Below are 23235 nucleotides of genomic sequence, written 5' to 3' on the forward strand. Positions count from 1 at the left end.
GAAGGAAGGAAGGAAGGAAGGAAAGGACAATGGGAAAAAGGGAAGGATCAATGGGAAAGAGGGAGGGAAGGAGGAATGGACAAAGAGGGAGGTGAAGGAAAGGAAGGAAAGAAGGAAGGAAGGAAGGAAGGAAAGGACAATGGGAAAAAGGGAAGGATCAATGGGAAAGAGGGAGGGAAGGAGGAAGGGACAAAGGGAGGTGAAGGAAAGGAAGGAAAGAAGGAAGGAAGGGACAATGGGAGAGAGGGAGGAAAGGCAGGCAGGCACCTGCCACAGTCATATCCCCCTCCAGCAGAGACCCACGGATTCCCCCCCACAGGCACCCTACAACCTGAGTGATCAGCTGGCCATGCCCCCCCGGCCATTGATCACATGACCCTGGGACACTGAACGTCATAAGTATGAATCAGTTGCCAAGCATCCGAATGTAAATCACAAGACCCTGGGGTTGCTGCAACAGTCATAAGTGTGAAAAATGGTCATAATTCGCTTGTAACTTCAAACAGTCACTAAGCGAATTGTTGTAAGTCAAGGACTACCTGTACTTTCTCATTTTTTTCCTTTTTTGGGGGGGGGTCAAGTTTTTGATACCTTGTTTGCGAGTGGTGAAAAGTGGTACAATGGGTGAAAAGGTTGAAAAGCCCTGGACTAGAAGACCTCCAAGGTCCCTTCCAGCTTCTATTCTATTCTATTCTATTCTATTCTATTCTATCTGAATTTTGATCACATGACCATGGGGATGCTACAATGGTCATAAGTGTGAGAAACAATCTTAACTCACTTTTTTCAGTGCTTTTGTAACTTTGGTCACTAAACAAATAGCTGTAAGTTGAAGACTACCTATATTTGATATAAATATAATAATAAGATACTTTCAGAACTTTTTATAATGCAAATATACTCTGGCAATACTTGTAAAATATTAGTCTACAGTATTTATTAAGTGAATGTGCATGTGTTGTTACATTGATTGCATTTCTAAAACTTAGTGTATTTAAAGATGTGAATTGTATTTGTAAGATAATATTTTGTTATCTCTTTCAGTTTATTGAGAGAACATTCTATTGATGGCACTGGCTGGGCTCCAACTAGAACCTTAAAGGTAAGTTATATATAAATATTTCTTTGTTTTACCTTGGATATTAGAAACATTTCAGAAAACAAATATTTAAGGTACAATCAATCCATGTAATATTGATTTCAGTAGGAGTTTAAGCTCTCGTCCTCTAAAATAGATGGGACTTAATTTTTTTATTTAGAAATTTACATGGCTGCCTGTTTTATAAAAGATCATTTTAGGCAGTTCACAATAAATGTGAAATATTTTCAGAGTACTCAAGGAACTACGGGAAATCTGACTTCCAGTTCTACTTCAACCAAAATAAAGCTGGAAGGGACCTTGGAGGTCTTCTACTCCAACTCCCTGCTCAAGCAGGAGATCTTATACCAGTGATGGCAAACCTTTTAGAGACCGAGTGCCCAAACTGCAACCCAAAACCCACTTATGTATTGCTGGGTGCCGGGTGGGTGTGGCCCACTCGGGCGCAGCTACAGTGGGCTTGGCAGATTGGGTGGGCGTGGCCACTGGATAGGTGTGGCTGCAGTAGTCATGGCAGATTGGGTGGGCGTGTCTGGGATGGGCGTGGCCACCTTGATGTTGCTTATGGGGAGAGACACCTGTGGGAGCCTGGCAGGGTTGGGGGAGATTCAGGGGGTCTCTGGTGGGTGGGGTGGTGGGCTCCCCAATGGCAGCTCCAGGCTGGTTGGCCTTAGGCCAGTGATGGCGAACTTTTAGAGACCACGTGTGCTGGGGCGATGGCGCGTGCCCACAGAGAGGGTTCCGCGTGCCACCTCTGGCACACTTGCCATAGGTTCGCCACCACTGTCTTATACCATTTCAGGCAGGTGGCTATATAGTCTTTTCTTAAAGACCTCCAGTGATGAAGCACATACAACTTCTGAAGTCAAGCTGTTCCACTGGTTAATTGTCCTCTCTGTTAGGAAGTTTCTCCTTAATTCCAGGTTGCTTCTCTCCTTGATTAGTTTCCATCCATTGTTTCTTATCTTGCCTTCTGGTGCTTTGGAAAATAAGTTGACCCCCTCTTCTTTGTGGTAGCCCCTCAAATACTGGAATATTGCTATCATGTCATCCCTAGTCCTTCTTACCTCTTGACTGGCTATATCCAATTCTTTCAACCATTCTTCCATGTTTTAGTCTCCAGGCCCTTAATCATCTTAGTTGCTCTTCTTTGCACTTTTTCCAAAGTCTCAACATCTTTTTTGTAATGTGGTGACCAAAACTGGATGCAGTATTCCAGGTGTGGTCTTACTAAGGATTTATAAAGCAGTACTAATACTTCACATGATTTTGATTCTATGCCTCAATGATTGTATTAGCTTTTTTGGCTGCTGCCACACACTGCTGGATTATGTTTAAGTAATCGTCTATTAGGACTCCCCCTCACAGTTACTGTTTTTGAAGGAGGTTTTACCTAATCTCTACTTGTATCTTTGGTTTTTCCTGCCTAGGTGTAAAACCTAGTTTTTCTCTACATTGAATTTCATGTCATTGGATAGGGCCCAATTGTTCAAATTTGTCAAGATCTTTTTGGATCCTGAGCTTGTCTTCGGGGGTGTTGGCTATTCCTACCGGCTTAGTGTCATCTGCAGATTTGATGGGTTTCCCCTTCTATTCCCTTATCTAAGTCATTTATGAAGATATTGAATAGTACTGGGCCTAAGATGGAACCTTGTGGTACCTCACTGCTTACTTCCCTCCATGTAGATGTAGTACCATTAAGGACTACTCGTTGTGTACTTGTTGAGTATGCTGTCTATCCCACATTTTTCTACTTTACCAAGAAGTAGGTTGTGGTCTACTTTATCAAATGCCTTGCTGAAGTCTAAGTATACTATGTCCATAGCATTTCATTGGTCTACTAATTTAGTCACTTTGTCAAAGAATGAACTAAGATTGGTTTGGCATGATGTGTTTTTAACAAACCCGTGCTGGCTTCTAGTTATAACTTATTTGTTTCTAGATGTTCACAGATCTTTTTTTTTCTTTCTAGTACCTTCCCAGGTATTGACATTAGGCTGATTGGTCTGTAGTTTCCTGGGTCTGGTTTTTTTCCTTTTTTGAAGATAGGAACCTCATCAGTTCTTTTCGAATCCTCTGGTAGTTGCCTGGTGCTCCAGGATTTTTAAAGATATGGTACAGTAGTTCTGAGATGACATCTGCCAGCTCCTTCAGAACTCTGGGATGTAATCCATCAGGTCCCAGTGATTTATATTCATCAAAGTCAGACAGGTGTTCTCTTACCATTTTCTTGCTTATTTTAATTTTTATTTCTAGTCTGTCTTTTACAGTCATGTTTTTGACAGGTTGGGATATAGTTTCTTTTTGCGTGAAGACTGATGCAAATAATGAGTTAAGCAGCTCTGCTTTCTCTGTACTGTCTGTTAGTTCCTTGCCATCTTCTCTCTTTAGTGGGCCGACTGTTTTCTTGACTTGTTTCTTGTCATTTATATGTTGAAAGAAACTTTATTGAAAGTATTATGAGATCAGGGAGGGGTTGGTAGGTTATCTTTATTAAATATTCTGTTCATTGTTATTTCTAGTGATCGGGCCCATATCTATTAATTTTAGTAGATGGTATGGTGGTGAACTCAGAAAAGATCCAGTTCCATTCAGGATATATATCTGATCCTTCTTTTTCTCTCTGCCCTCCACTATTGGCTGTATTCCACATCTCTCATTCTTTAGTTTGTTGATATCCAAAGAGCATGAAGTATTTTTAGAAGATTCACTGAATCATCATAGCAATTCTTTAATGTTTGAGGTGTAACTGTTAATGATATTAATGTAGATTTTTTTTAAATTAATAGAATATGCACATTACTCAGCAAATGAATACAACCTGAATCTTTAATATACTTATCTTTAATATACTTATTTAAAACAATTTAAAATTTCCACTTGAGTCCCTTTCTCTGTAGATTTAGAAAATCTATAAAAATGCATCTTTCTCTATAGGCTGTTTAATCTTTATATTGTAACTTTTTGTTTTTTGTTTTAATTAAAAAGTGTTAGCTACAGAGTGGTCAAGTCTATTAACCAATAGATAAAGTTTGCCCATTCTTGTTTTCAGTCTTATTTTCACCAGCCTCACAGTGGAGAATTACACTGGAAACATAGTATGGAGCCTGAAAGATGTTTTGCAAGACTTTAGACTGCCACAGTTTCAAAATTCTGAGTAATTGCTGCACACATTACAAGAATTGGAAGCTCGCCTTGCTTCCAATTTAGGGCAATAAAAATAAAAAGGGGGTACACATTAGTTAAAAAAATAGAATTGTTCAAAAGCTGAATTTTAAGCATTCTGAGCTACATAGTCCACATGAGCACTTCTCTGCTGGAGTCTGAAAAAGATACTAAAGTATTTTAAATATAACTTTTCTTTGATTTCATGACCGTTTAGTTGCCACCTATGGATTCTAGGAAGTTTAGGAAAGATGAAAGTTTTTGTCTTCACATAGTTGATTTCTAATTCTAATTACAGTGAATGGCAAGTGATTTTAGGGCACATTTCAATCCCATCAAGATCTAAGCAGGATTCTATCAAGATCTAAGCAGGATTCCATATTGGCATATGGAAACAACAACTTATGAGCTAACTTGCAGGGGAAAAAGTCAGGAATTGTTCTGATAGACAGCAAATAATTTATATCCAGGTAGTCCTCAACTTATAACTATAATGGAGTCTGGAATTTCTTTCTTTGTTGTATGTCATAACAGTTCCAAGTTGAGGCACCCACATGACTGACCCGATTTTATGATATTTTTTTTGCAGCAGTTGTAAAGCAAATGCCACGATTGCTAAGTGAACCTATTGTCCATAATGGGTGTTTTTTGCCACAAATTGGAAGTAAAAGCCAGTATAGGTAATCCTCATGATCACAACTGAGCCCAAAATTTATTGTTAAGTGAGACATTTGTTGTGAATTTGCCTTATGTTATGACCTCTCTTACCGCAGTTGTTAAATGAATCAGTGGAATTAAGGTAGTAATATGGTTGTTAAGTGAATGCAACTTCCCCATTAACTGCTTGTCAGAAGATCACAAAAGGTGATCACATGACCCTGGGACATCGCAACCGTGATAAATATGACTCAGTTGCCAAAGGTCTAAATTTTGATCATGTGATCATGGGAATGCTGCAACAGTGAAAACGGTCATAAATCATTTTTTCAGTGCTGTTTAACCTTGAATGGTCACTAAATGAACTGTTGTAAGTAGAGGACTACCTGTACTGGCAAAAGAAACTTTGTAAATTGTGGTCACGTGACCATGGAATGCTGCAAACAACCATAAATGTGGGCTGGTTGCTGAGTACTCAAAATGTGAATATGTGACTGCAGCCCTCTTCCCTCCGGTCATTGGAACTTTGAAGCTGGGTCATAAGGTACTTTTTGAAGTCCATCATAACTTTGAGTGGTACTAAGCAACCAGTTGGAAGTCAAATACTACCTGTAAATATTAAGTAATAATGACTGGTAACAGTATTCAACCCTATTTAATTCACCTTGTCAAAATGATTGCTTGAAATTATATGAAGGGAGAAGAGAAGCCTGGAGGTATCACTGGAGAAAAACCCATCTCAAGACTGATTGGGCATTGATAAGAGTGCCTGGTTTGAGCCAACACATTGGCAATACAAGTAGCAACAAACTAAATATTTTGTATTCTTACTGAATCTGCTCAGTGCTGCTTACTAGAACCTTCAAAGGTGACTTTAAGGGAATAATTCTAATTTTAGGGAATAATATTTCTTTTCAGGGAATAATCATGAACATCTGAAGGGCCTTGTGATGAATTCTTGCAGTCATTTTATAATCTGTCCAGAGTTACTGCAACAGGCAATGGGCAGCATATAAATTTAAATACTTTTTTAAAAAGCAGGTGAAAATGTTCAGATTTCAGCAAAGCTTTGATAGTAATGTGAACAGTTACAATGTAGATGAGTGGAGTTAAATCTTGTGAAATAATCTGGTATCAGTGTGAATCTGTGAGATTTGAGGAAGCATATGCAGCAAATTATAATGTTACCTTCCCTATTTCTCAACTGAATTTTAGCCCCTCATAAGGCCTCAATAATATTATCTGATAGGAACTGAGAAACAACCATTTTCGATCACTAGACCAGCTTTAAAAATGATTTTTTAAAACTTATTTTTATGCATTTTTTAATGTACCTACATTTACCTCCAGGAAGACCTCCAAGGTCCCTTCCAACTCTTGTTCTGTTATTCCTAGTGGTAGGCTTTTGCTTTTTCTTTAGAAAAATTGAATCTTATTAAGTGATAATGAATTTTATTTTTTTAAATCTAGTTTTATGTACAGAAGTGCCAGAAAATCATTTTCAAACAATTTCACGGTGCTTTTTACAATCCATATTATATCCTTTCTGTAATTTTGTGAGAAAAATTAGTATTTCTATTTTTAACTCTGAAATCAGGAATGCTGTGTCCAAAAAAAAAAAAATTCAACCCAAAAAACTTAAACCTGGAATTCTGACTTCCATATATCCTAACCAGTGTCTGTTAAAGTATTTCTACAGGTATACTGTCAAGAGCAAAAAACAGTTTATTGCACATGACATATTATCCACTGATACTGTTTTCATTTTCAGAGAAAGAATTATATTTAAAATCGATTTTTGTATGTAGTAATATAATTATTAAAGCAAATAGAGTCAAATAAGATTTTAGATGGTGAATGATACAGCATGTTTATATTAGCTGTTTATTTCCATTGTTTGCTACTTTGTAGGGACAAAACCAAGAAGCTACAAATAGCATAAAATAAATTATATTTTTTGGCTAATTGACACTGGGCTGAATTCAGTTGGTGTAATTCCATTAACAGAATACTCTTCAATCCTTGGAAGATTTCTATCTGTGGAGTAGGAAGAAATTGTTAGCAGTTCTCTGTAGTGCCTTTGAACAGTATCACACTGTTTCAAAGAGTACCTTCAACTCACTAGAGTAAATCAAGAAATGGTAATAAAGGGAGTAGAATTGACAAGAGGAAATTGACAAAAATAATTTCTTTAAACCGTTTTTAACCACTAGAGTGATATAATTAGTCAGACAGCCAGTTAACCAGCATATTTTATTCTCATAACTTGAGTATCATTTAGCTTGGAAAGTCTGAGAATATGTCAGGCATGATCAACCTTTTGGCTTGCCTGCACTTCATTGACTGAAGAGGAATTGTCTTGGGCTGCATATAAAATATATAATATAGTTAATGTATATAACTGCACACGTTAACATTAAAAGCTTATGATCTTGTAGGTCCAGGGCCATGTGCATTCTGCTGGTTGGACATGTCTGCTATAGAGCATTAAGATGAACATACCCGGTAACAAGGAGATAAAAATCAGGAACCAGGGGATTTAAATTTAAATGGTTGCATAATTTCAAAGATTTGCATTTGTTTTTAATAATTTGCAAATCAGATTCTTTAAAAAATCTGAAATTCATAAGGATGTTTCAGTATCTTTGTGATCTTTCTGATTGTCTGCCTATCTATTTATTTATCTATCTGTTTTTATATATAATGCATTTGAGATATTTAATTTTGGTTGAATCCTTTTTTTCCCTTTTCAGGATGTTGTTTGGGGATTAAACTCTTTATTTACTGTAAGTAACAACCTCACTGAATGAGTGTGCATTTTGATTAATCTGCTAATATAATAAACCGGCCTTAACAGAACAGATTAGTCCTCACAATTTCCAAAACCTGTATTAGTCTATTGATTTAAAATCTACAAGTTTCTTGTAACTTTTGAAAACTAACACATTTATCATGGCGTAAATATCTTTGGACTAGAGTCTCCTTTATTAGATTTATCTGATAAAGTGGGCTCTAGTAAAAACAAAACAAAACACCATTAGCCTCATTTTTGCTCCCTCATAAATCGATAAACTAATAAAAATGAAGGCATGATTTAATCTGTTTTCAACACATATATACACACACATCCCAGTAAGTATAGACTTATATGTTGGCACCAATACAAAGCAAAACACCCATATCTAATTGAAAGCTGAGCTCTGGCCAGTTATGCAACATACAGCAATAGCAACAAGACCCTCAGAGCTTTATCAGCAGAGATTGACCTTGGCTTTCCTCCCAGATAGCTTACTCTTCACCACAGTCTGACTCATGATGATAGTTCTGTCCCCAATTGCATCCTTCATGGAGCATTTCAAACCTTTGGCTTTGGTAAGAGCTTTACCTGACCTCTTCTTAATAGCATACCATCTACAGGCAACTCCTACTTATTTCTCCCAGATTGTTTTGTTTTTTTAATCACATCTCTGTGTAATTTCAATAATCTTAAAATTCCCATTAAATTTTATTTTAAATAGTTACTTTTCTTTCCAGTCTTTCAGTTAGTGTTTTGGGTTCACTTAGTTTTACTTTGATTTTTGCTGCTCTGCTTCTTTGCTGTTAAGCACTTTGATTTTAGTGACCTATAAGGACCCCTCCTGCAAGTATGCTCAGTAATCACATATTAGTAAACTGATCACCCCTTACACTTACTCTACGAATAAGTGCAATAGAGTTCCAGAAGCCAACTTTTGCTTCATATTGGTAAAGGCATAAATGTGGTTTAGCTGCTCACTAGGTCACTTTGAGCAGGAGCCAGTTGATACCCATGCAAATAGATCTATTTCTGACTGTTACTGCTGGCAAGGAGAATGTAAAAAAAATGTTGTCCCTTAGCATTATTCTTCTTATGCTTGGAAATACTATCTGTGCAGTGCAGGGGTGATTGTGGTTCCAGTATCTACTTTTGGATCTTAATTTCCATATTGGATTGAATAATCCTTCATTGGTGATGTTATGGAAATTGACCTTTGTGATCTTGATCATACCCACCTAACATAGTTTTTTAAAAAGGCTTCTGAATAAAATTATCTGTTATGCCATTTTTACGCATATTGAAAATACTGAGTTAATGAAACGGACTGTACAGGTCACCCTCAATTTATTTCCACAATAGAGTCCAAAATGTCTGTTGCTAAGCGAGACAGTGTTAAGTGAGTTTTGCCAATCAATTGCCAGTGAACCAGTTGCCAAGCATCTGTATTTTGCTCATGTGACCATGGGGATGCTACAGAGGTAGTAAGTATGCAAAGTGTGAAAAACGGTCATAAGTCACTTTTTTTGGTGCTATTGTAACTTTAAATGGTCACTAAATGAATGGTTGTAAGCCAAGGCCTTGATGAGTCCTGCACCTTTTTTTTAAACACTCCCTTCCTAACTCTATTATTATAGTCGCCTCACAATCACAAGATTTGAAGCAACAATACGTAGAGGCAAAGAAAGGAGGGGAGGCTGAATGGAACATTAAAATGTATTCTATTGATTCATTCTCAGGGCATCTTCTCCTTTTCTCCAGTCTGTTGGATGACAGGAGGCAAATTGCTGCTGTTTTGAGATGACAAATCAACAAATTAATAAATGTATCATGCAGATGGATGGCAGTATAAAAGCAATAGTGTTTCATTGCTATTCAAGAGCAGGCAGAATGAACACAAAACACATGCAACATACCTCAATAAATAAAGAAAACCTGCATAAGATGACATTTTAAAATATATCCTGAAGCTCTAAATGTGTACAGTGCATACAATGCACAGACTACACATACAAACACATACTAAAATTCAACAAACAAAACAAACATGATAGTACAGGTAATCCTTGACTTACAACCATTTATTTAGTGACCGTTTTGAAATTACAATGGCACTGAAAAAGTGACTTATGACTGTTTTTCACACTTATGACTGTTGCAGCATCCCTGTGGTTACATGATCAAAATTCATACACCTGGCAAATGGCGTGTATTTATGACAGTTGCAGTGTCCTGGATCATGTGATCACCTTTTGCAACCTGACAAAGTCAGTGTGGAAGCCAGTGTTATTTAACAACCATGATAGTAACTTAACAAGTGCAGCGATTCATTTAACAATTGTGGCAAGAAAGATTGTAAAGTGGGGCAAAACTTACTTAACAACTGTTTTCCTTGGCAATGGAAATTTTGGCCTCAATTGTGGTCTTAAGTCAAGGACTCCATGCAGTCTTTGTATTATAAAATCTGAAATTTAATAGCATTATGCTTGTATAATACATATATGCCATTGCCTTTACATATGGCTGCAAGAAAACCCACAAGCTTGAAATACAATATATAACCTATATAAAAACCACAACCCATTAAATCTCATACAGGTAGTCCTCGACTAACCGGTCAAAGTTATGACAGACCCAAAGAGGGGACATGGTTTTGAAGATCAAATGGTTGGGTCCCTTTCATGGTCTCGTGACTGAACTTCAGACACTCGGCAACCATGGCTACATTTATAGCATCCCACATTCACATTTTCAGCAAAATGGTGCCCATCACGAACCATTGCTTCACTTAGTGACCCTTGATTTGTTTAACGACTTTGATGATTCAGTTAACATCCACTGCAAAAAAATGTAAAATTGAGTGGGTCATCATTTTATGACCATCACAACATATAACCATAATGAGCGGGCTCCATTAGAATTGTATGTTGAGGACTACCTGTACATTACCTTTCTGTTAGGTCTGCAGCTGTTTGTGGTCTTGTTGGCCTGAGTTCTGTTATCCAGATGTGCAGAAGCTTAACTTGGCACTGCTCTGGGGTGGACTGAGCAGGACCCACTCAATTCACTGCAGCAAGATCAAGAGACCCTCACTGCTGCAGTTAAGATGATGCAGCAGGCTTGTGCCTTTTGCCCAGGATAGCATGCAGAGTCCTATCCCAGTCTTGCAGTTGCAGCCAAGCTGCTCTGACCTCAGAACCTCCTGCACACAAAAGAGCACCTCCCTTCAAAAAAGATTTAATTCACTCCCTCCTACTTTGAAAAAGTTTTAAGTTCTCCTCTCCCTCCACAAAGGCTTCATTTCCGCCCACCCTCCAGAAAAGATTTATCAGTTGAATTTCAGATTGCACAAATTTGTTAACTTTATTTAAAATCCAGTTTTTAAATTAATAATTATTAAAATTTAAGAAGTTCAGTTTACACCCAGAGAAGAAGGAAATAATAGGGAAAAATGAAAAAGAGAACTAACTGCTCTTTGTATGATGCTTTCATAACAATATCAGATTACAAATAGAAAAGAAAAATGCTTACAAAATATTGATTGAAATTTTCAGTGAGTAGTAGGTTATATTACAGTGGCGCTTAAAGGTTTTGTCACCACAAAAATGTTTTGGCTCATTTTCCTCAAGTAAATAAACGAATAAGCATAATTTATGCAGAAATACTGAAACTCAAAAGAGTTCATAAACTTTCAGCACCACTCTACAGTTCACAAGCATGCATGTATGGGTCCATTTTGGTGTAGTGGGTTAAGGCACCAAGATACAAATCGGGAGGCTGCGAATTCTAATCCAGACGTAGCCACCTGGGTGACTTTGGGCCAGTCATTCTCTCTCCACTACTTCTGAATGGCAAGCCACTTCGGAAAAATATTGCCAAGAAAACTACAGGGACTATTGCCAAGAGTCAGAAAGGACTTAAAGACACAACTTTTAAGCATGTAAGTGGCATACTATTCTACTTTCTACGCTTTAAGAATTATGTAAACATATTAATTTATTGCTATTATGTTATATTTGCAATCTACTCAACGTGTATTGTGACTCACAAATGTATACTTGGAGCAAGAAAAGCTGCACAAACATTTTTCCACACATGGCGGAAAGGGGAAAATTAGTAATAAGAAAACATTGTCCAGGAGAAGCAGAAAGTGAATTTTAACCTGGTCCCATGGATGTTTTGCTATCCCCCACTTCCCCCTTTGTAATCAGTTTGCTTCTGTGTTCATTTTGAATTACTCCTGTGTTACATCCAAATTTAACTTAGCTATAGATAGAATTCCCTATCTTAGTACTCCTATTAATCTTCCCAACCATGCAACATTAGTTACTATTGGATAGATATTGCTTGACTTGCAGGCTTTGAATCCTTTCCTTTCCATATACTGTATACTGGTGAAATTATTGTCCATAGACTGTATAGGTAAACTAATAACATGCATAGAATTTGTTTCTACTGATGTTTGCTTCCTGAAACTCAAGTAAACCCTTCTAGAAGTATTTATTATAAGGCTCTGAAAGACAGTAACAAACAACAATTAGACCTTAAACTTAATCAGTGAGAAGTCAAGAGGCTAATTTATATTTTCATAATAACCAAATGGAGATTATTCAAAATTATCTGAAAGAAACCTGTGCACACATATTTTGGATATCTTAGAAAATATGTATTTTGTTTTAGTTGATAAAAATGGCTGGATCTATATGTATTACACATATATTTCAAGCATTGAGCCATTTGGCTTTAAAATATTTCTTATCTCAGTTTGCATTCTTATTCATTGCAACCAAAGTTGGTTATTTTGTATGTGTTATATGTTTCTTGGTCCCTGCATAAGATACTGATTTTTAGCAAAGATATGCTCTAGACTTTTTATTACTTATACAGGCAGTCCTCAGATTACAACTACTTGTTCAGCAATCATTCAAACTTAAAATGGTTTTGAACAAGTGGCAATTATGACTGATCCTTGGACTTCTTGACATCGGTGTCCTTGTGGTCACATGATTGCAGTGAACTGAGATTTCTGACATTCCCTGCTGGCTTCTCACAGAAAAGTCAATGGGGAAGGCATTAAGTCTCAGTCACATCAAGTCCACATCAATTAATGATCCGTGTGGTCCTCGTTTAATGGTAACAACCAGGACCACCTTTACCAATTGATGCAGTCACTTCGATCACACCAAGACCACTGTGACATCATTTAGCAACAGCAATTCCAGTCCCAATTGCTGTCATAACCTGATATGATGGAATGTGCACCTGTAGGAACAGTGGGGAAGACTTTTGGCAACACAGAGCTTTCCCACAAAGCAGCCCAGATTACGAGACTACATAGTCCTGAGTTGGGTGGGAGAGGGAGATGGGGCTCAAAGTAGCCACACCGTAGAATCTCTCAGGATGTATCTATTAGGTTAGAATAGTTGGGCAAGATTCTGTCCATCAGGTGTAAACAAATAAAGAATTGTACCTGATTGTTAGTTACCACCTTTAAAACGCTCCATGGCATTGGACCTGGTTACCTCTGAGACCGCCTTCTGCCACAGATTTCCTCCCACAGACCGGTACGCTCCCACAGAGTGGGTCTCCTCAGGGTGCCGTCGGCCAAACAATGTCGGCTGGCGACCCCCAGGGGAAGGGCCTTCTCTGTGGGTGCCCCCACCCTCTGGAACGANAGATCCGGATGATTCCGGATCTCCTTACTTTCCGCCGCGCCCTCAAGACATGGCTTTTCCAGCAAGCGGGCCTGACCTAGGGAGGATTTTAGTTAGGGATGATTTTAATATAATTTTAATTACGACACAGCTACTAATATTTGGCTTTTAATTTGGTTTTAGAGGGGTTTTTATTTCGGTATTTATTTATTTTATTTTGGTATTTTATTGTTACTTGTTTTTAATATGCTGTGCACCGCCCTGAGTCCTTCGGGAGAAGGGCGGTATATAAATCAAATTAATAAAATAAAATAAATAAATAAATAATAAATCTCACTGTCTCATTTCTGGGCTTGGGCCTTAATTAAATCTATAATTTTCTTACCTACTAGATATATCCTGAGGGGTTCTAGGGTATTCCTAAAGGTCTACTTCACTGCTCCCGCAGGTGTACATTCCATCACACCTGAACACTACCTGTAGTTTCTTCATTAAGTAACAGTTGCTTTACTACGATTTACCTATTTTTCCAGACAAATGTATCATTCCTTTATTTTGAGTACCATCTGGCATGTTAGAACACCTAAAAGTCAAATTATGTAGTCAAGGTGTGTATTTTATTTCAGGTCAAATATATTCTACATTGTCCTTCTGCATCTGAAATAAATAATATTGCACAATAAAAATGCAGAAGAATCCTATATGATAATGAAAATTACAATCTACTGAGATCTATAAAATCCTGCACAGTTTGCTAACTTAGATCACTTTATTCTACTTGTGTATTTGTGCTTTCTGCCATATAACAGCCCAAAAACATAAGATATGGAATAAAGTACTGCCTTTGGGTCCCATAATGTTCTTACAGGGAATACCACATTCCCTCATCAGGATGCATTGCTATCACGAAAACAACTGAGGAAAAAAGAGACCACATTATTAGAAATCCAGTATAGAAAGTTTATGCTTATTACTGTACAACTGGCAGCAAAATTATATTTCCAAAATAAACTTAAAAGAAATAATGTCATTTCTGGCCAAGTAAACCTGGTTTCAAAGTAATTGTGACATTCTAAGGTATTTGTTTATTTGGTGAAATAAATAAAATAAATACTTACAGAAATGCTACATGTCAGTATATTAACACTCTGTATGATTTCCAGCATGAAGTAGTGCAAAAATCTGAGAAACTCATCTAAACCTTGGACAGATAATCTGTTTCTGCCAAAGCCATATTTTCTCCTTAGTGACATAAACTGATCAACTATTTTTATCCCTCATAATTGCTTCTTTGCTCCAAGAATGCTCAGGATTTTTGACATTTTGGCATCTTTTGGCTTTAGCTAAAATTGGTTTCAATTCAATATGTGTTTTGGGTAAGCAAATGACCACACTGCTATGCTCCAGCTTAAACTGTCCACATTTGAGAAGGTCTCCTGTTGGATGTCTCCAATGGATGTTTAATCCATTGGAGAGTTTATTAGTGCAGGTACTAAAGCCTGTCTCCATCTACAACTGTCCAAGGTTGATTGCCATGTTAGGCCCTGGGGGGCCTAGCTGATAATATACATGTGTAAATGAATACATGGCTTACAAATATAACCATCCCAAGTAGGTGCAATACATATATATGACCTCTTCATGTGCCCATATACACATCATCATACACACACATACAGATACACATCATTGTATCTGCCCAGTCACACATGCACACAACCTCCATGAGCCCTATAATTAGATGACTAATTTTGCAGCAGCACAGCTGTTTTGAACATTTTCTTCTCTGGGCAGCATATAATAAAAAGAAATCATAAACTAACAATTTTAAAAATGCAGCAATTAAAACCCAAAGTTACTAAGAATGGAGTTACTTCCATTATTGGAAAGGATAGAACAGGGATTCCCTGTGATGGGAAGGCCAGGGCCTGCCAGGTTACAAGGGGAAGGTATGTCAGGAGGTTAGCAAGCATATGTTCCACAAGTATCACATTGCAAACTCCCGAACTAAAATCACTTTTAGATCTCAATCATTTGAATTGTATTTGTCAGATTTCTTCATTATTTTTCTACTTATCCAGTTACTGTAGAACTTGTGAGGGTAAAATTGATTTGGTTGCCCTGCTTCCATTCACTCACTACTCAGCCTTATTAGCTAACAAAGAACTCTAGAGGTACATATTTTGTCCTTTTTGTTTACATTAACATCTTACTAGGCAAATGAAGGTGAATAATTATTACAGGTTGTCCTCGACTTAGCAGCCATTCATTTAATCATTGTTTATATTTACAATGGCCCTGAAAAAAGTGACTTAGAACCAATCCTCACACTTACAACCATTGCAGTATTCCCCCAATCATGTAATCAAACTTCTGGTGCTTGGCAACTGCCATGTATTTATGATGGTTGCAGCATCCCAGGATTCTGGGATTATCATTTGCAGTCTTCCTAGGGAGCTTCTGACAACAAAGTCAATGGGAGAAGACAGATTCCCTTAACAACCTCATGATTCACTTAACTATAGTAATTCACTTAACAACCGTGGCAAAAAGATTGAAAAATGGGACATGACTCACTTAATAACTGTCTTGCTTAGCAATGGAAATGTTGGGCTCAATTGTGAGGTAAGTCAAGGACTACCTATATTCAACTCAAAATGCACACTAGCAGTCATGGAGAAATGAAAACTCTGGTCTGATAACTTGATTGTAGAATGTGATACTGTTAAACCAAGCCCGTATTTATCTATTCATTCATCCCATCTTTCTCCAAAGAGCTAAAAGACAGTATACATTGCACTCCATCTTCCCATTTTTCTACACTGGCAATTTATAAAGCAACCCCAAATTACTAAGTGACCTTCTATAGCCCTTGAATATATTCAGGCATTAAATATGAATTTAGTGTCAGTACTTTATTCATACATAAAATATTTAAGCTCATCAGTGAGATTTAAAAGAGCTAATTTTGACAGCCCAACAAAATGTATTTTCCAAAGGATATTTTGATATCACTTCAGTTTGAAATTGGGCTTGTTCAAAGCTGCCATTCAAGAAATAGAGACCCAAACAATCATAACTTACAACAAGCCTTTTTTAAAAACAAACAAACCTTATTTTGTGTTTTTTAGGATCTCTTGAATTTTGATGATCCTTTAAATATTGAAGCTGCAGAACATCATTTACGTGACAAGGTGAGTAGCAATGTATTGAAAATTACAATTCTGCTTATTTCTTAAAAATTCATTTGGTAGTTTCCAAAAGGAAAATATGTAAATCAATATTTTCAAGGTATTGTGGATCTAAAATGGATTTAAGATTAGATATAAAGAATATACAGCAACCTGACAGGTTGTTGTATACCAAGAATATCAAGCCAACAGACAAGACTGTGGGTATACTTTTGCCTTCTTATTGCAAAAGCATAAAATGTCACTCCACCTATTTAAAACATCAACCACTTTATCCAAATCTTTATTAAAGATATTGAAGACTACACAAGACTGATATGTGGCATCCTACTTGGTATCTGTCTCCAGTTTGATGAGAAGCCATCAGTGGGCACTCTGAGTATGATTGAGAAACAGCTATATTATATTCAGTATCTTCTCAATTTTCACGTCCTCCAGATATTACCTTACCAAGTTATTTATCAGCACATCACCAAATATTTATTGAATTGGCTGAAGTGCAAATAAACCACAATGCCCTTTCCATAGACTTAAGGAACAAACTTAAGGAAGCTATCCAAGCAAAAATGAGGTAATGTTAGTCTGAAAATAGTTCTGCATAACCAATTCACATTAAACTCTATTATTTTATTGATTTCAACGTTTTAACTAAATGATCTCTTTATCAGTCCTTCTAGAGTGTGTCAGAATCAGACTGACTGGTTTCTGCTTTGCACATTTCACACAGAGATTGGTCCAGATGGAATCTTTTGCTTAGATTTATTATATTAGTGAGTCACAACTACCTTGGCTCTCTTTTTACATGTCTTCTCTTCCTTTGAATGCACATACCAAGTTCAAGAGCCTGAAAACTGTTTTTGAATTAACTATTTGAGTTTCAATAGCACAAAAAGGTTCTGGCCTTGGGAGGAGGGAGTATTAGGCCTTTTTTTCTGCCTCTTTAAGTTACTTACAAAGGCAAGTTATCTGTGGGACTCTCTTTCCCGAAGGACATCTCCCCATCCTACCAGATCAGATAGGGCGGGCATGCTCTTAGTCCCCTCCCTTAAACAATGCCATCCTATGGGAACTAGGAAAAGTGCCTCTCTTGTAGCATGTTTAGCCCTCTAGACATGGAGAATGATGTTCAATAGCAGATTCAAGCAGTCTGTATTAACTGGGCAGATTCTTCTCCAGCATCATCACTGAGGCCTCATAAATGCTATGGCACAATTTGTATAAGGAGAAGAGAGAAAGGACCAAATTAATAGAAAAAAACTTTGAACTCCCTCCATAGAGGCTGGGGTAGAGACAAAGGTGCCATCAATAAACCATTAAGATACCTTCCTGTGATGTGAAGATGAATGTGAAGATGAATCTTAGCTGATTAAAAAAAGGTTACGTTCTCTTGGCAAACATCTAGTACAGTAGCAACTAATTTCAAAGGCCACTCCTTTTTGTGATGGGAGTAAGAGCCACAGCTATTTTTATCTCCTACAGATTCAATAGCTTTTCTTCTCAGGGAATATAGGGAGTAAATCTGCATGCAGTAAGATTTACTCTTATCTAGAATGCAAACTATGTATTGGAATTTTAATGGAGACACATTAGTACAGGGCTGTTGTTTCTGTAAACATATTTATTATCCAACTCCATACAGGAGGACTTCCGAACTAAAGTTGAAGATTACATTAAGCGCTATGCAAGATGATGATGGGAGATGGATAGCAAGGCCATGAGCTGCACTTGATGTTTTCCTAAAACTACCAACACCAAAAAAAGAGGGGTTTTTTTGTCTTTTGTTCATGTTGTTCTAATGAAGAAAACAATCTTCTTTGTTAAATGAAAAGTTCATCCATACAGTAAGAAAATGATGTATGTTGGCTACAAAAAGCTGTTTAACTTTCAACAATCTCTTTTTGAAATTGTATCATATATTCAGAAGTGAGATCTCCTCGATACTAAAGAAAAAGCCCTATTAAGATCATTTATTCATTTTAAAATGTTCTTAATAGCTAGTACGGAATATTTAAGTATGGCAATAAATAAATGTGGGCCAAAATTGAAATGACATGTCATGCATTATATTGAATACATATGTTAGCTCTGTCTGCTATTGCTGTTAAAGTTGAAATTGCTGATACTGGTTCATTTTTTTATCTACTGTTTTAAATTTGCATTTACTGTGCAAAGCACTTACTGAAACCAAGGCTGAGTCTGAACACACATAAATACAGTGTATTTCTTTTTAAAAATAACTATTTTACATGCAAATGTAATGAAAGGTATAATAGTTTTTAAATACCTTTAGCTTCTGGTGTGGAGAATTGATATTTCAGGTTATTATAAAACAAACTTTAATTTTCTGGTACCAAAGCCTTAGAAGCTAATCTTTGAGTTCAAATTAATGCTGATTGTAATGTAACAGTAACACTGTAAGAAGCCAAATTTTTCAGGATAAACATGGTAAAGAACTTTCAATATAACTAGCTCTATCTCATGTAAAGTATGTATAAATTGCAAAACCATTTGGGTTGAGGATACACTGTCTAGGCATATTTAAAAGCAGATGCTTTTATGTACTTCATATTTTATCTTAACTCTTTTTCAATACAATGACCATTCTAAACAGTGAGAGTCGTACCCCTCAAATAATTTAAAATTAATTAAATTATTGCCAAAGTAGAGACGAATAAATGTTTGTTTAGTTTCATACACATTGTGTGCATAATATTTCTGCCTCAACTTTTTTCATATGGAAGAATCTAATTTATTAGGCCCTTCTGTAAGTTCTCAATGCAGTAAAACTTCAATTTAATGGTCTCATTAGGAGAAAGGTGTCTATAAAAGCAGGGTGTCTGCTAATTCTGAATAGAATTTTATCTATGCATATTTTATGCATTTTTTAAAAAATGTAAAATTGGAATGAGATTTTATGCATGTTTGGAATGATGAATAGGATTTTATGGATGTCCAGATTTTCATCATAGTATCTGAAGTCTGAAAGTGTATTAATCAAAGATTTACTATATCATCATACTTTAAACGTTGATAGTGAGTTTATTATAACTACACCTCAGTAAATTCTATCAGTCATGAATGAAGGAGAATACATACGTGTCCCAGGATAATGTTGCAGGATCCAATCTGAATCGGTCAGCGGGACCAGAGGTTTAAGTCTTCTGAGTTTTTGGACTCGTGTTGGAGTCCATTTTCAGGGAACTTCTTTCTAAGAGTGTGTACTGTTCTCTGTGTTGTTTGTTGTATGTGGCTTTTCAGATGTTTATTGGGTATGTTGATGGCTTGCTATCAACCATCAAGCCAGCCATAAAACACTCCAATCAACATCTAAAAAGCCACATATAACAGACACCATATAAATATCACACACAGCACACCTTCTGCTGGAGAGAAGTTCCCTGAAGATGGGCTCAAGCACAAGTCCGAAAACTCAGAAGACAGAACCTCTGGTCCCGGTGACCAACCCAGATTGGATCCATCATTAGTGTAATGATATTTAAAACAAATGAGAATTGGAATGAGAATTAAATGGATTAAATGTTCATTGCAATTAATGGTCCTTAGAAAATGCTTAATTTGTTCAAATAGAAGTTTGTTTCAAAATAAAAAGTATTTCTTTGCAATTTGAGTTACTCAGAGGTTTTGAGAGAAAAAATATCTGTTGCCTATCTTTGGGAAATTATTTACAAATATTCTGAGATAATAATATAGATAGAAAGGGTTTGTTTCCAGTAGGCTAGTTTTCACAAGAATATTGTTCACATTTTGAGGAAATATAACCAAAATTACAAAACAAGAGTATTGTAAATTGACACAGAATTCAACACAGTTTTTCTTCATTAATAATGTAAAATTCTTAATACTTACATATAGCCATCTTTTCATTTCCCAATAAATGATTGAGCAATAAACTACTGTATAGAAAACTGTACAGAGAGAATTGCTGGATAATGACAGAAGAATAGAGAAAACAATTGGGTCAGCTAACACAACTGAGAATTTGAGTCCATTGTTTTATGCTCACAATACTAAAGGTACTAGAGATCCTTAGGAGACTGGAACATCTGCATGCAGCTGGGAGGGTTGACTAGAACAGTGGTACGGGTACCATCTGTGGTGCATTGGCACCTGGCAGGTGGTACGCGACCATCCTAGAAAAGTAGTGGGGGAGGGGAATGAGCTGAACCGGTGGCAGCACCGCACAAGTCTGAGCGAGAGATGGCTGGAGCTGCAGGGCTGTCAGGGCTCAGCGGAAGCGCCAGGATCAGCGCCAGGCTCCAGCTGGAGCTCAGCACTGAACATGGTGCTTCTGCTGAGTCCACAAGAAGCGCCGATCAGCTGGAATGTTGCAGCTTCTCCAGGGTCTTGTGATTTACATTCAGATGCTTGGCAACTGATTCATATTTATGACGGTCACAGTGTCCCAGGGTCATGTGAAGTGACCAAAATCTGCTGCAACCACCCAGCAGACGGAATAAAAACCAAACACACCCCACCCCACCCCTGATGCCAATCCTCAATAGAAATGCTCACAACAATGAAAACCTCGGACAGGAGGAAGAGGCAGGCGTCTTGCTCGGTTGTGGCTTGGGGGGTACTTTTTTCAGTGCCATTGTAACTTCGAACAGTCACTAAGTGAACTTTTACAAGTCGAGGACTACCTGTACTTTTATCACTTTTTTCCTTTTTTGGGGGGGGGGATCATCAAGTTTTTGACACCTTGCTAGGCGACTGGTGGTACTCAGATGTTGCCATATCCTAAAAGTGGTACAATGGGTGAAAAGGTTGAAACACCCTGGACTAGAACACAAGTAGCCTTTGGAAAAAGTGGACACTGGAAAGTACTAAAGGAGCATTGGAGACCAATACAAATCAGTCTATGAAAGAATAGAGTATGGTAGTTTTCCAAACAATTCAAAGTTCTGTGAACGAATTGTTTGGATTGTGGTTCTGTTTACAAGCATTGTAATGCTAGTCCCTTAAAGCATTAATTTTGCATTCTTAATAAACTCAGTGGTTCTGGGTCTGGACCAGCATTTGAATGCACTTTCTTTTTTTCTTTTTTTTTTTGCAAATTTTATTAATTTTCAAAATAACCCCCCCCCATACAAATATAAAAATACATTAATACAACTTCAATATTATTAATTTTAACATACCTTGATATTACAATGTACAAAACAGCCCAGCAACACCCCCTCCCCGCGTCCGCCCTCTTCCTTCAACCTTCCTGCACATCCCACCTCCTTCCCTCTCTTCCTATGGACACGGTTTAGAGCGCTAGCCGAGCACTAGCTCGGCAGCACCCCCCCCGCCTCCGCCCTCTTTTCCACTACCTACCTACTTCCCTCCTCTCTCTTCTCCTCTTCCCTCCCTTAAGACACGGTTTAGGGGTGCTGACTGAGCGCCTTCTATATTTCTCCAAACATCAATACTCCTAATTTAATACTCATATCTACATTAATGCTCATAATTATTTTATCTCTATTTCTACCCTCCCTCTCGCCCCCACCCCCCCACCCTCCCTCTCACCCGCCCCCCCGGGACTTCCCAGAACTGATTACAGGATTAAGCACACATCACCCCAAGTCTAAATATTACTACCCAAATATAAAGCAATCTAGTATAAACATACTTTAACTCAAATAAAAAATCAAATATAAGCATATATACATATAAACTCTAAACATATAATCTGTAAGGACCCACCCCACTTTGCATCTTAAGAAGACAGAACTCCTGGAATATTTCTTCCAACAGGCATCTTTATTAAGAGAAAGCTGGATGCAGGCGTTCTAGACAGGACTTGGGCCCAAGCTCTCCCATTCAAGGTTTTAAGGGATCCCCCATTAGCCACACCCCATCACCCCCTTCTCCCAGCGACAATCCCAGGCATTACATTCTCACCCCCTTTTTCTCACTGCCGGGAGGAGACTTCAGAAAGGATTACATGAACGCTAATGACCCCCATTGTTATTGTTAGTCCTTTTGGTGATATCCACATTCAGTCCCTTTGAAGTAGGCTGAAGGAAGTGAGGGCCATAAAGCCCCTTTGTTCACCCCCTTCCCTTCCTCGTATGACAGAATCCAGAGAAGGCAGAAATGCAGTTTTTCATAGTTGATAACTAGAGATGGAATATATTTGGATTCTGACATCCTGCCCCCTTAAAAATAAGAGAGATCCACCTGAAAGAAAACAAAACAGGTATAAAAGTTAGGCTTGTTAGGATACTCTGTGTGAAACTTCTTTGATAGCTTCAGGGCTCTGACATGACGTTTACGGACCCACTCGTTTTGCGAGGCAGGGAGGTGTTTCCATGCAACTAGGTACTGAGTCGCTCCATGATATCTCCTAGAATCTAAGATTTCCTTTATCTCGAAGTGTTGTTTGCCCTCTACCATGATTGGAGGTGGTGGTGGGGGGATTTTAGGCCGTAACGATGACTGATGCTCTCTTTTCAGCAAGCTGCAATGAAATTTGCCTGAGATTTTTTGGTAATTCTAATTCTACTGTTACTGGGTTTATGATTCTTTTAATTGGAAAAGGCCCTATATATTTTGGTCCCAGTTTTTTACAGGGTTGTAGGGACTTCAGGTATTTTGTAGATAAGTACACCATTTCTCCTATAATGAATGGTGTAGGCTCAATCCTTTTTTTATCGGCTTGTGCTTTGT

The 23235-nt window shown here is 37.4% G+C and overlaps 1 protein-coding gene across 2 annotated transcripts in view; it reads left to right on the forward strand.

Annotated features, from left to right (window-relative positions):
• UBE2F (ubiquitin conjugating enzyme E2 F (putative)) overlaps nt 1-19252 on the forward strand; it is a 118618-nt gene extending 99366 nt beyond the window's left edge. Inside the window, exons 7-10 of one of the 2 annotated variants that reach the window (XM_015832174.1) lie at nt 1045-1102; nt 7675-7707; nt 16501-16563; nt 18200-19252. In XM_015832174.1, coding sequence (XP_015687660.1) covers nt 1045-1102; nt 7675-7707; nt 16501-16563; nt 18200-18250 — 205 coding nt within the window. In that variant the 3' untranslated portion in view covers nt 18251-19252. The remainder of the gene's footprint in view (nt 1-1044; nt 1103-7674; nt 7708-16500; nt 16564-18199) is intronic. The other variant, XM_015832175.1, reaches the window with a different exon arrangement.
• The last annotated feature ends 3983 nt before the right edge of the window (nt 19253-23235 follow it).

The sequence above is a fragment of the Protobothrops mucrosquamatus genome, unplaced genomic scaffold (genome assembly GCF_001527695.2).
Source record: "Protobothrops mucrosquamatus isolate PMUCROS unplaced genomic scaffold, P.Mucros_1.0 scaffold_311, whole genome shotgun sequence".
NCBI classification, from domain to species: domain Eukaryota; kingdom Metazoa; phylum Chordata; class Lepidosauria; order Squamata; family Viperidae; genus Protobothrops; species Protobothrops mucrosquamatus.